At 32.6% G+C, this 13,180-nt stretch overlaps 3 protein-coding genes across 4 annotated transcripts; 2 read left to right on the plus strand and 1 right to left on the minus strand.

Moving 5' to 3' along the window:
- The first annotated feature begins 434 nt into the window (after window positions 1–434).
- On the plus strand, window positions 435–2,168 carry LOC135837365 (E3 ubiquitin-protein ligase TRAIP-like). Of its 2 annotated transcripts, none has more exons than XM_065352607.1 (6): window positions 435–745; window positions 820–1,029; window positions 1,133–1,258; window positions 1,344–1,436; window positions 1,516–1,593; window positions 1,659–1,846. In XM_065352607.1, the coding sequence occupies exons 1-5, from the start codon at window positions 627–629 to the stop codon at window positions 1,574–1,576; spliced, it is 609 nt and encodes a 202-aa protein (XP_065208679.1). In that variant the 5' UTR covers window positions 435–626; the 3' UTR covers window positions 1,577–1,593; window positions 1,659–1,846. The 2 variants fall into 2 exon arrangements, with proteins under 2 accessions (XP_065208679.1, XP_065208678.1); XM_065352606.1 differs by having other exon boundaries at window positions 440–745; window positions 1,516–1,572; window positions 1,659–2,168.
- Window positions 2,169–9,401: 7,233 nt separating this feature from the next.
- LOC135837367 (histone deacetylase 8-like) lies at window positions 9,402–11,422 on the plus strand. The gene is made up of 9 exons (XM_065352609.1): window positions 9,402–9,571; window positions 9,640–9,859; window positions 9,939–10,080; window positions 10,161–10,267; window positions 10,347–10,539; window positions 10,620–10,792; window positions 10,861–10,955; window positions 11,031–11,136; window positions 11,231–11,422. Exons 1-9 carry the CDS (start codon window positions 9,464–9,466, stop codon window positions 11,254–11,256), a joined length of 1,170 nt encoding a protein of 389 aa, XP_065208681.1. The 5' UTR covers window positions 9,402–9,463; the 3' UTR covers window positions 11,257–11,422.
- A 97-nt stretch (window positions 11,423–11,519) lies between these two features.
- On the minus strand, window positions 11,520–13,141 carry LOC135837369 (uncharacterized). The gene is made up of 3 exons (XM_065352610.1): window positions 12,778–13,141; window positions 12,475–12,705; window positions 11,520–12,399 (listed from the first exon to the last, which is right to left on the minus strand). The coding sequence occupies exons 1-3, from the start codon at window positions 12,946–12,948 to the stop codon at window positions 12,256–12,258; spliced, it is 546 nt and encodes a 181-aa protein (XP_065208682.1). The 5' UTR covers window positions 12,949–13,141; the 3' UTR covers window positions 11,520–12,255.
- Between the last annotated feature and the right edge of the window lie 39 nt (window positions 13,142–13,180).

Here is a 13,180-nt window from a genome sequence, read left to right on the forward strand (position 1 = left end):
TGGTGTTTTTTGCTCATATTTTGTCACTATTTCTAGTTACTTTCCTATTTCTCTGTTTAGAGCTTTTTTTGGTAACTAAAACCATTTTTTTAAAATTTTTTTTTGAAAAAGAAATCGAGTCTACACAAGTTAATAAGCTCTAGATTAGATTTGGATTTGATCTGGTTATTAACATAAAAGGTTATTTATGTGTATTTTACCTTTCATATATTGTAATCCGTCAAATGTCCTTGTGCTCACTCAAACTTTCAAGTTACCTATCAAAGCTTGAAAGCTTAAAGAAAGAAATCATGTTTTTTAATTAAATTTAAAAAAGTTCAATGGAACCTTCAATGACGTCACTTGACGGATATCTGTAATGATTGTGATTGGCTAATATCAGAAAATAAATTTGGCAACGCTGTAACTCGCCGGTTCAAAACAGCTGATTCTTCTGTTATCAAAAATTCAAATTCTAGCGTTTTCTTTTCTTTTTGATCGATGCAGATTGCTGATTTATTTCTAGTTTTTGAATAAAAGCAAGTCACCAACTGCTTCGGAGTATCTACACGATTTACGATTTATAAATTTCGAAAGAGGTGAACCGATCTTTTATTAGTCTTATCGAGTTTAAACACTGTAGAAAAATGCAAATCGTATGTTCGATTTGTCGCGATGCATTCACCGGCGCAGATAACGAAACTATTTATACTACCTCCTGTGGTCACGTTTTCCACCATCGATGTCTCGTTCAGTGGATGCAAAGGTATTCGTTTATTCATATTTTTCTATAATTTCGTACAAAAATATAAGTTACTATACCATGATATCTTCTTGCAGATCAAAAACATGCCCTCATTGTCGAATGAATTTAACGAATAAGAATATGTTCAAGTTGAATTTATACTTCGAAGGCACAGCAGGCCCCAGAAATGGATTAGAAAACGCCCAACAACAAACTCAGCAATTTGAACAAGCTATGAAGAATATCGACATGAGGCAGCTCAGAGAGAGTGCTAGAATCGCAACTGAACAAAGTAAAGGATTAAGGTAAAAACGACGAATTTCGAACTGATGTACAAAGAATAGCTTTAGCTTGTATGCATTGTGATTTGGTATCTATTTGGATTAATTTGATAATTTCTCATTTCAGACTTCAAGTTAGAAAGCTAGAAGATGAATTGAAAGCTGTTAAAAGTAGAGAATGCGATTTACTGGGAAAGATCCGAAATTTAGAGCAAGAAGTGAGATCAGAACGTCAAAAAAATCTACATTTTGGGTAAGATTAACGATATCTTGAATTTTGATTTTATATGTAGCTTTTGTAGTTCGAGTATTAATGAAAATTTTTTATTCCTGTGTAGGGGTTCAAATCAAGGTGCTGATGATGATGTGATACATTTATTAGATGACTCCGATCCCGAACTTTTATTAGATATTGATGCAAATTTACAACAGTGAGTTGGTTTTGGAACTATTCCAGTATATATTATAATTTGTTTGCTTGATTCATTGATGATTTTTTTTTCTAAATAGAATGAGAAGAAATCGAGAACAAGAACCGGAAGTAATCGATTTAGATGATACCGAAATGTAATTCTATTTTTCATACGTGTTGGTAAATTATTAACAACTTGTGTGGCATTGTTGACTTCCCATTTACTTATTCGTATTTTTAGGATGAATCGTAACGAACCAAACCAAGAAATACAAGATCTCAAAAGCCAAATCGAGATAAAAGATGTTATGTTGGCTTCTGCTCAGGCCAGAATTACCGAATTGGAAAAACAAAATACTTGGGTGTTGAATGGAAATAGAAGTGGGCATTTCAACTAGTACGTCTCATTGTGGTATTTTTATTTTATTATTGTTAAATTAAGGGAGCGCCCAGATTGCGAAACGAGTAATTAGTAATCATAAAAGAAGATCGAAAACGGATTTTGTTTAGGTTTTTATTATGTGATTGTTTTTTTATACCTTTTGATTAGTTTTGTAGTATCTTATTTGTGATTTCTTTCTTTTCTTTGTATTTAGATAGATTCAATCTTCGTTTTATGTATCGTCAAACGTTCCTTTTTTAGCAAACAATATTTTAATTTTATTAAACGTGAAATATTTTCCATTTTAGATTAGGATATTACGTTCCTTCTTTTTTACTTATTTTTAAATAAAGATCGTATTTTTTAAAATGAGAAGTTTGTTTTTTCCAAAGTGTTATTTGTTTCTTCCTCAGACAGTACTCACGAAGAGAGCTATCAGAAACTGTCAAAGTGTCTACAGTCCTGGCAAAAAGTGCTCCAAAAATTGAATTTAGTTGTTGACTTTCTTGTGACTCAAAAAATTCAGTTGGCTCTTCGTAATATGAAGAATATGGGTCTAATACGTGACAAGTCAGAAAAGACGTAATTTTAATTTTCGCAATTGCATAATAGGAGGGAATGGAGGGGTAGAGACTGAAAACACCTGATTTTCAAAATGGCTCGGGCTCAAAAATAATTTCAACAGGTTTTAGTATGGCTCGCACAATAGGGCATGGTCAAATTTCAAAGTTCAAGTTTGAAATCCCCCCCCCCCCTCCCATATTCTGATCCTTTGTAGAATTATTCTAAAGTGACCTTGCAACCTATCAAAATGAGTTGAAATTTTGCGAAAAATTCAAATTTTAGGACGAAAATGTATTTCGAGCGTTTTGAAGAATTTTAAGCCTCGAAATGGGATCATGATTTTTGAGATTTTTGGAAAAATGTCATGCGACCTATCAAAATGTGTTAAAATTTTGAGAGAAATTAAAATATTTCGTTGAAAATGTATTTGGAGCATTTAAAAAAAAATTTGAGTCTTAAAATGGGTTTATGATTTTTGAGTTTTTTTTTTTTTTGAAAAGTGTCATACGACTGACCTATCAAAATGCATTAAAATTTAGCTAGAAATTTCAATTTTTCAATGAAAATGTATTTTAAGCGTTTTTGAAGAATTTCAAGACTTAAAATCCGGTCACGATTTTTGGGATTTTTGTAAAAAATGCAAGCAATCCTATCAAAATGGATTAAAATTTGGGGAGAAAATCGAGAAGATATCAGTGCTTTTTTGAGCTGTTTTAAAGAATTTTGACAACAAAATGAGATAGTGATTTTCTGAATTTAAATAAAAAAATCACGAATTAATTTTGGGACTCAAAATACTGTTTTTGAAATCATCTTCACTACACCTATTGGAAATGTTTTATTATGTTTCAATCATTTTTTTTTTGTTTTTTGATAGGATAGGATTTTAATTTTGAAAGCATTTCAAGTAATTGATCTCCTCGTAGGAGTTCCAAACCTACTTCGATAGACTGTGTGTGGGTACCCCTTTTTCTATAAAAAGAGTTTTGATGGAAATTTTTAATTTTCTGCTGAAATTTTTACCCATTTTGGTAAATTGAATGACATTTTTTTCAAAAAGTCCAAAAATCATGACCTAATTTTAAGGCCCAAAATTCTTCAAAAATGTTCCAAATACATTTTCGTTGAAATATTTGAATTACTCTCAAAGTTTCAACCTATTTTGGTACATCGCACGGTCACTTTTTCAAAATTTCCGAAAATCAATACCCGATTTTTGGGCTTAAAATTCTTCAACAAGCTGGAAATGCATTTTCGTCAAAATTCAAGTACGTACTTGAATTTCTCGGGAAATTTTAACCCATTTTAATAGGTCACATGACACTTTTTCAAAAATCCAAAATCATCATAACCCGTTATGGGGGGGGGGTACGAAATTCTTCAAAAATGCACAAAATACACTTTCGTCGAGGTATTGGAATTTCTCGCGAAATTTCAACATACTTATTTTAATATTGGGATTTGGAGGATCATTGGAGGGGGAGGGGGAGGGGGTTGTTCTGCATGTCATTTTCGTTCCCCTAATATTTTAACATGCTTGAGTCAATTTCAGGTTTTTGAAAGACATTTTGGAGTCTCCAGCCATATTTTGGGAATTCTAGATTATCAAAAAATGACACAAAAACAGCCTCAAGTGTCCCAATTCCATCCCATTTGACCGATTGCACACAATTCCAACAAAACCGGTTTTTGATTGTTCAGAACCATAATACATATAGGTATAAGTACGTAGGTTCAGGTAGGTATGCTAATTTTTCAAATTTCCAATTATGAAATCGTTGGAGAAAAATACGAGTTCGAACCGACGACAGCCAATCGATTATACTTTTCATTAATGGAATGTAATCGATCATGGAATGTAATCGATCAAGAGGGTCACTGATAAGGACCAATTGCATTAATGCGTTCCAAAGTTGATTTAGACAGTTTTTATGTCACTTTTTTTTTTAAATTTTAGATTTTTTTTAACCTGTTAGCTGGAGGTTCCAGAACGGCTTGAAACCATCTCTAATCGGCTAAGCTTGATAAAATTTGAAGGTATGAAGTGAATTTTAACTGTTCAACTTGATTGGGTAAAATTTTGTGGAAATTTTGGCTTTCAAAAATTTGCCAAATACTTACTCTTATACGAGTATAAACGAAGAACTTCCAAATCATTCAATTTTTTTCACTTTAACCGGAATGCTTCTAATACTATATCTTACGTAGATTAAATAATAATTAATGTTCACAATTCACATGAAAATAATCACTTCTTTTCCTTTGTTCTCAATCCAGAAATGTGTATGTAGGTATCAATATAAGAAATCTTCATTGATCTGTATAGATAATTCCATGTCTAAAAAAAAAAAACAACTTAGAAATACATTCAATATTCATGCAGGTAGGTACCTATCTTATACATTAGTGAATGAAAGGAGGAGTATTGATATCGATACAGCTATTTTTTGGCACCAGAAAATTCTCCGCTGGTACCCATAAAAATCCACTTTTCCAATTTTTCGTAATTTCGATAATTTTGGGAACCCCTGGGGCGATGACAAATTTATGTTCGGGTTGAAAATGGGCTTAATCGATACTTTAGACCCTAAAACAAAAAACACGGTGATGGTTTTCAATTCGAGTTGTTTTTGTGGTCAGAAGACATGATCAAGTTGCAAATAACTGGTCGTTTTTGCCCTACTTCAAGGCTTTGTAGGGACATCAGTATAGTTTTTGGAAAAAACCAAGGTCATTTTCGGATTCTACGCACTTTTTTAAGTAAACTACTTTCTCCGATTTTTGTTTTTTGAAGTTTCAAGCGCCTACGGAAGACTTTTATGAGAGCGCTCGACGCTGGCGTTACTCCACCAAGTAACCGTGGCGCGAAACCGTGTTCCCCCGAAGTTCAAAATTGAATTTTTCGTATTTAGGAAAATTAGTCTTATGCGCTTGAAATATCGAAAATCGAGAATCGGGGAAAGTAGTTTACTTAAAAAAGTGCGTAGAATCCGAAAATGGGCTTGGTTTTTTTCGCAAAACAATACGAATATCGCTACGAGTACGAACTTTTGAAGAAGGGAAAAAACTGCCATTTTCGCAACTTTGACAGTCTCTCCTGTCCACAAAAACAACTCGGATTTAAAAAATTCATTCTGTTGTTGGTTTTAGGGTCTATAAACTATCAATTACGCTCGTTTTCAACCCAAACACCAACAAAAAGTTCAAAATAGTTGCCTAGTGTTATCTATAGATAAAAAATTTCAATTTTAACTCCTTATTTTTTGTACATTCGTAATTTTGAACCATTTTTAAACCCCCCCCCCCCCCAGTTTAGGTCAAGATTTTCGCAAAATTGGTCGTATTTTTTAATTTTCTACAAAAAAGGACTTTTGTAAAATTTTTCTAGGTAAATTGGACTTACAAAAAAATTTGCTTACGCAAGAAAATGGCAGACAAGCACACCACCTGTTATAGTGCTCTATTTGCTAGAATAATAAATTAATTTTTAAAAGGTAGTGATGGAATCGAACTCCGCGATGTTCTCATATTGTAGATGAAGACTGTTCGAGGAAGCGTTATGGCGAAAAAAATTTGAAAGGGGACATTTCAAAATGGAAAAAGATTTTCATTTTTAGTCCAGATTACGTATTAAGTATATGTACTTGGTGCATTTTCGTAGCATGCATAATGAAAAATGTTTTCAGTATAATACGAATATTTACATACCTATAGGCTTTTACGATTTGCTCGTACATATAATCGGTACCTCGTGTTTTTGAAGTTGAACCAAACAACTTTACTGAAGCAGATTAAGTGCATGATTTACGTAACTTCTTCTCCACTTGCATACATGCATTCGCGACTCGTCACAGACGAAGATCTTCAAAATAATGGCAACGTGACCACGAAAATATAAGATAAAAAATTGGACGGATGCGTGACTAAAATAATCTGGCACTGGTAAAAAATTTTTTAAAGCTTTTAAATAATAATGTGAAATAGTACATTCGATGCTTATGAAGGTATACACTTCGTGAAAATATATTAAAACGATTCACTTCGCGATCTCGTAAAAATTCGTTCGAAATCCGCACAATTACACAATGGTACGAGTACTACTTACATAAATCAAAATCATACACCAATAAAACAATGAACTTTTAAAACTCGCTTGCTACTGAGTAGAAATCTAAGACTTCTAAGAGAAACAATTGACTACATCCCTTTACCTATATTAACCGCATGTGTCATCTTTGTATACTGTATAGTGCCATTCGCACTTACATTGTGGCAATATTCTTCACCCCCACCCAATATCCCTTCCCAGTGTTGCCGAAACATTAATTAAACAGTTCGGTCGGACTACCGCAAAATTAACATAACAAAAGAACGTAACAAACAATTACCTAACAGAACGAAAACAAAACAGTAGAGCGACGTCTTTCTTATATTCTGCAGACTGCAACTTCCCTTTATGATTTTGTGCTCGCCGAAATCGCGAACGAATTAACGTAGCGATTTGAAATTTTAATATGTTGTTAACCTCGTTAAGCTCTTTAATTTGAGCTATGAACAAAAGCTGTACGATTGAAAATACCGAATTTTGTGGGTATCTCAAATTAGCGTTTTGAGAAGGAATTTTTTGAAAATATGAGTTTTTAATTCCGGAAGAACCAGTGAATGGATTTTGATGACTTTGAAACGTGATTAGAATAGGTAGATATTATTTGCTTAGTTTGCAGAAAATTTTTTTTGGCCCCTATTCTCAGTGATTGAGAGTTTGCTTTCCCCATAATTTCCCTTTAAAATTAAAATTTCAAAATTTTCATTTAAAATTCAAAGTTGGACAATTTTACGAAATGACATTTTTTATTCGTCTTGAAAAGTTACATAAGAATTTACCTTCAAAATTGACAAAAGTTCAACTTTTGAAAACTTGAAAAAACTTGAAAAAAATTTATTCCATGTAGGTATTTGCAAAAATTATATGGTTGCCTGTTGCGCCTTCAGTTTTAGAGATAGGCAATTTTGTCAAAGAACTTTTTTTGTTCGTCTCAAAAAATCATGCCAGAATTCATGGTCGAAAATTGGAGGAGCCTCGTCAGGGGGGAGAGGGGGTTGGGGAAACTCGCTCCTTTCCAGATGGAGAAAAATAATAAATTTTGTTTTTTTTTAATATTAAAAAAAGTAGTGATGGATTCCCTAAAAAATGCTTTATAAAGCGAAAAACCACCAAGTTGAAAAAAAGGGCAATCATGTCATCATCAGCCTATGTATGTACTAAGTATAGCAAAATATAATTTTTCTCCATCGATTTCAAAATAGGTAGGTACTCTAGAAGGTGCTAAAATGAAATTTTCACCAGTTGAAGATCGATTTGAGATTTTCGCACATCAGAGATATCCGAAAGGGTGACGAGGGAGGGATGTCTCACCCATCTCCCGCCCCAGACAGAAAAATGTTGGCAAAAATTAGGGAATTTTTGGAGATAATGGAAAATCGAAAAATGTTACCGAAAAATCATGTTTTTTATTTTTATTTTTACTTCTCGAATATTATAAATTTTCAAAAGCTTTCGCTCGAGCCAGATTATTTTTCTTTTCCTTTCTCTGATCAATAAAGTTTGAAAGTAGAAAAATGGACTTCTCACGTCAAAAATAATGTTGTTTTACTTGAAATTTTCTCAAAAAAAAATCCAATTCATTCCGATAAAAACTGCCAGAAAGTCCCAACTTTTGCTAAACTATCAAAAAATGTCTTATTATTCGCATAAAATTATTCGGAATCAATTTCTGATTTTTTCCAAAATTGGTCCTTTTTGAAAATAACGAAGAATTGTGAATTTTCGAAAGCTTTTGCTCTCGTTACATATTTTTAAAAAATTATTATTATAATTTTCTGAAAACTAAAACAATGCTAAAGCCATGAAACCCAGTTTTTTGCATTATCAAGAATATTTGAGAATAATGTTTTTTTAGCGTTTCGAATTAGGTACCTACCTATCAATTTTTCACAGATTTTGTCTTATTTTCCTCTTCTTTTCTCTTGCTAGAATTTTTATACTTTTCGAATTATTAATTTTTTCAAATCTTTTGCTCTCGTTTCGGTCGATTAAATTTAAATTCTGGTACACAATTTCTCAAAAATTTTTCAATAATCAAAAACAACTTCTGAAATTTAGTAAACATACCTACCTATCCAAATCAATACTGGGTTGGCGAAAAAAGGTGCAAAAATTCATTCAAAGGTAGCAAAAAGCACAAAATTTGACTGTACCTCACAAATTCCAAGTTCTCTGAAGCTTTCGCCTCCATTTTGCGCTGGGGCAAAATCAAAAACTTTCCAAAATATATGGTCTGTCTTAATTGATTTTTAAATTTTATTTTTACAAACAAAAAATCTAAATAAAAAAAACACCAAAAAGGTGCGAATTATTTATTTTGGATTTCTGTACACCAACCTTGGAATAAAACGATTCAAATTTTTGTAATATTTGTATAAGTAAAAGCATCGTTTTTGAAAATTTTAAATTATTCAACATTTTTACTTCCAATTCCCCTTTGAAAAATATTGTTCGAACCACATATGAGTTCTGATTCTGACTAATTAGCTAGAATAATTCGGGAAATGAGAGGGGTAAAAAGTTTGAGAAAATTTCAGACTCAACCCCCCTCCCCCCTCCCACTCTTCAAAACACACTGACACCTCTGTTGAAGGTAGGTAAGTACACAAAAATGAATATCAAAATCGATTCGAAACTTCGAAACTTCGAAAGAAACAGGGAGAACTGGAGAAGATAGAGCTGTGTACACAAATTTTTCAGATTTTCATCTCCTAAGTTGTTTTCATCTGCACCAATTTTAAAAACAATATGGTAAACAATTAATTATAATCTCTTTCGAAAATTTAAATTTAAATTTTTCATCAACAGGTAATCCCTTCCCTTCCCCTCCACTCAATTCAAGAACGATTATTTCAATTTGGCAACGTCGCTTTCATAAAATTAGGCGGGAACGAATCAGCGATGATCATCAAAGTAAATAAGTAAATATAAATAATAGAAATTGAAACTTTCATCAAAAAGCTCGAACTTTATCGCGATAAATTCACCAATAATTATGAATAATTGTCTAAATAATCATGTACCTGAAAACCGTAAAGTTACCTACGTTCACAATGACACCTTAATGCGCCTATCATCGAAAATTCCCAATGTACAGAATAGAGTAAGTTCACATAATTCAATCATTCAATCATTCTTACCACAATTTTCTAAATTTTATTCGAATTCTAGGCTTCAGTCGTTCATAATCTGATCAAGTCGTACGATTTATTGAAGCATATGAACGTTGTAAACGTTGCTCCGGCGACCACCGAAGACTTGTGTAAATTTCACAGCAGTCTTTACATCGATTTCCTACGAAACATTTCAGAAAACTATACCAAAACTGTAGAAGAGGATAAAGACGAAGTAGTCGAAGAGTTTTCGAATGAAAGTGAAGATTATGGAATAGGTATTCGAATTATCCAGTCTAGGTTTAGATTAGTATTTGATTGATTGAGTAAGCCTAAATAATGAGTTGTATTATTCAGGTTATGACTGTCCAATTGTCGAACATGTTTTCGAATTATCATCGTTGATCGCTGGAAGTTCTATAACAGCAGCGAAGATTTTATGTGAACGTAAATCCGACGTTGTTATTAATTGGTATGGAGGATGGCATCATGCCCAAAGGTAACGCAGATCTCGAGTGATAGTTTTTAATCTTCTCTGTACCTGTACATTCGTTGATTTCATTGATTTTCTCTATACAGAGATCAAGCAGAAGGATTCTGTTACGTGAACGATATTGTATTAGCTATCGAAGAATTAAGAGTATCGTTCGGCAGAGTTCTATATATAGACTTGGATATACATCATGGTACCTGAATTATTATCGCATCGGATCAGCTGATGTACAATTTTAATACTGAAACCTCTTTTTAAATTACCTTTTTCAGGTAACGGAGTCGAAAATGCGTACAACTTTACATCCAAAGTACTCACTTTATCATTCCACAAACACGAAGCCGGTTTTTACCCAGGAACCGGTGATTTAAAAGACGTAGGCATTGGAAAAGGCAAATTTTACACAGTTAATGTACCTCTAAAAGAAGGAATGAATAATATTTCGTATCGTTATTTATTCGAATGGTTCGTATCGATAATTCATTGTAGGTACTCTCATTGAACATATTCGTTGAGCGATCTATAACGTTGAACTTGTGTTTTAGTATCATCAAAGAAATTATGACCAAGTATAAACCTAATGCTGTGGTTCTTCAATGTGGAGCTGATGGCTTGACAGGAGACAAGTTAGGCGGTTTTAATTTGACCCAAGAGCTATATGGGTATTGTTTGAGACGAGTACTCGGTTGCAAAATACCCACTTTGGTATTAGGCGGAGGTAAGAGAACACGAATTGAAAATTTTTTTCATTTTGATCTTTTTACTAATGTAAATTACTTCACGTAGGAGGATACAATGTGCCAAATGTAGCTCGATGTTGGACTTATTTAACCGCTATTTGTGTGAATCAAAATATATCGAATAATATACCAGATAATGAAGTACGTGATGCTTAAAAAAATATCTTGAGATTTGAATTGAGGCATAAGGTTGATTTATTTAAACTTTTGTTACAGAATTTCAGTATTTTTGGACCTGATTTCACCTTAAATATAACCGAAAGTAATCGAAAAGATTATAACAGTAGGGAATACCTCAACTCTGTACTTCATGAGATAATTTGTGAGTGCTGAATGCTGATGTTGATATAAAGCACCGTCTGAGTTCTACAATTAATCGTATTCAACTGACAGAAAAATTATTCTTTTTGTTGCAGATAATATTCGTGATAATATACAATAAGTGAGACTGAAAATGAAAGTCATTTATAGAAGCAAAGCTGGTCTTTGGATTGAAGTATTGGTTTATCATCGTGTAATTCTTTTTGTAACTTTAGGGTAATTTGTACCTTTTTGTTTAATCGTGATAATTTTTTAATTTTGAAATAAATCGAGTATTTTTTTACAATTTTTTGAATTTGAGTTTACTATTCTGAGTTGATCGAATCTATTGATATGGATTTGAAAAAATTCAATCCCCCCCTCCAAAAAAATAAAAAATCCAAATTGCAAACAATATTTAGCTATATTTTGACTTACTCGAAAAAAAATACATAACACAAGAATAAGCTCAAAATTTCTCAAACAACATTAAAACAAACATAATAAATGCATCAACTTCCAATTAAATACATAAATATTGTGCTCTATCGTTAAATAAATCGTTAAGTACTAAATAATACCTAGCAAATATATGCACAGTGACTAGGAAAACAATTCGGGAAGATCACAGAGATGTTCAAACTCTACCGCAGCAGACAGCAGACCTTGAAGAATACTTCAAAAATGGGAAGACAATTGAACAAAGCAATGTATGTACACTACTATACGTACCAGGTACAGCTTTTTCAAAGGAAGGCTGAATGGAATTTGGCTTAACGACGTAACGATTAAATAGTAATAATGGTGCAATAGGTAAATATGACTAGTGAAGGGTGAATTTTCGGACGCAAATTTCAAAAATTGATTTGGTAATCGTTTTAGGAACTATTGATCCTTTTTAAATTCAAATTATTGTAATGGAATTGACAAAATTTATGTAATTGACTCTGCAGAAGTGATATTTGAAATTGATTTTTTGAACAGAGTATTCTGGCGTGGTGGGCATACTTTTTAGGCCGAATCGTAATTCCTGATTATAACAAAATAATTAAGTAAATTAGACGTATAATAAGCGGTGACCATTTTAAAAACGGTAATATGTATGGTGTCTAAAAGATCAACAACGATGATGATTGATGATCTATACTTCGTCAGAAATCGATTCGTGTAAATTATCCAAATATGAGCCGGTTACCACATCGGTAGGAGGTATTCCTAACTTAGCCATGGTATTTTTAGCCACCTCTTCTCCTTCTTCAGGTGTCTGATCTTTGGTGAGAGAAACCTGTAAACGAATACATAATGAATAATGGAAGATGAAAGTAATCTCAATGGTAGTTCTTCGAATTGAACTACTCACCTCGATTTCGAAGTACTTTCCAAGTCCTTCAACATCATCGATGTGTATTCTGGAATGCTCGATCAAGAATAAACGTCTAGTCTTCCTTACGATTCCTTTCACTCCTAAAGACATCTTCAAAACGTTGAGTAAATCTTCACCATGAGGAATATTGCACTTGGAATACAACGATAACTTGGGTCCTTCGGTGTAAGATTTCTCATAGTAAACCAACTCGTACACAGAGTAATCCTGAAAGAAACACAGAGGTAAATATGGAGTCATTTATGGATTGAAAAATCCACCTTAGAGATCAATACATACCGAACGTTTCCTCAATTTTAATCGACCATTGGGTGAATTGAAGAATACGTCTTCTTGCTGGATTATTTCTCCATGAGACGAGCACATAGCTTGAACTTCGGCCATTATTTTATCATAATCGCGGATTTTAGCTTTGATTTCAATTTTCTTGTGGATATCCGAATGATTCATTTTTCAGCGCGGTAAGTAACGTCAAACAATAACCTACGTGTACTTGGTACTGATAGAAGACTGAGCTGCGATGACGAGGTGATTATGTCATAAAACGGAAATGTCAATGTCACCGAAATATTTCAGATTATTAGTATTTTATTTCACTTTTTGTTTTTAAAAAAAATTAATCTTTATTTTGTCAATATTTACATTCTTTTATCAGTTCACAGATGTGTTTTACAAACATAAA

This window comes from Planococcus citri, chromosome 2, assembly GCF_950023065.1.
Source record: "Planococcus citri chromosome 2, ihPlaCitr1.1, whole genome shotgun sequence".
In the NCBI taxonomy this organism is placed as follows: domain Eukaryota; kingdom Metazoa; phylum Arthropoda; class Insecta; order Hemiptera; family Pseudococcidae; genus Planococcus; species Planococcus citri.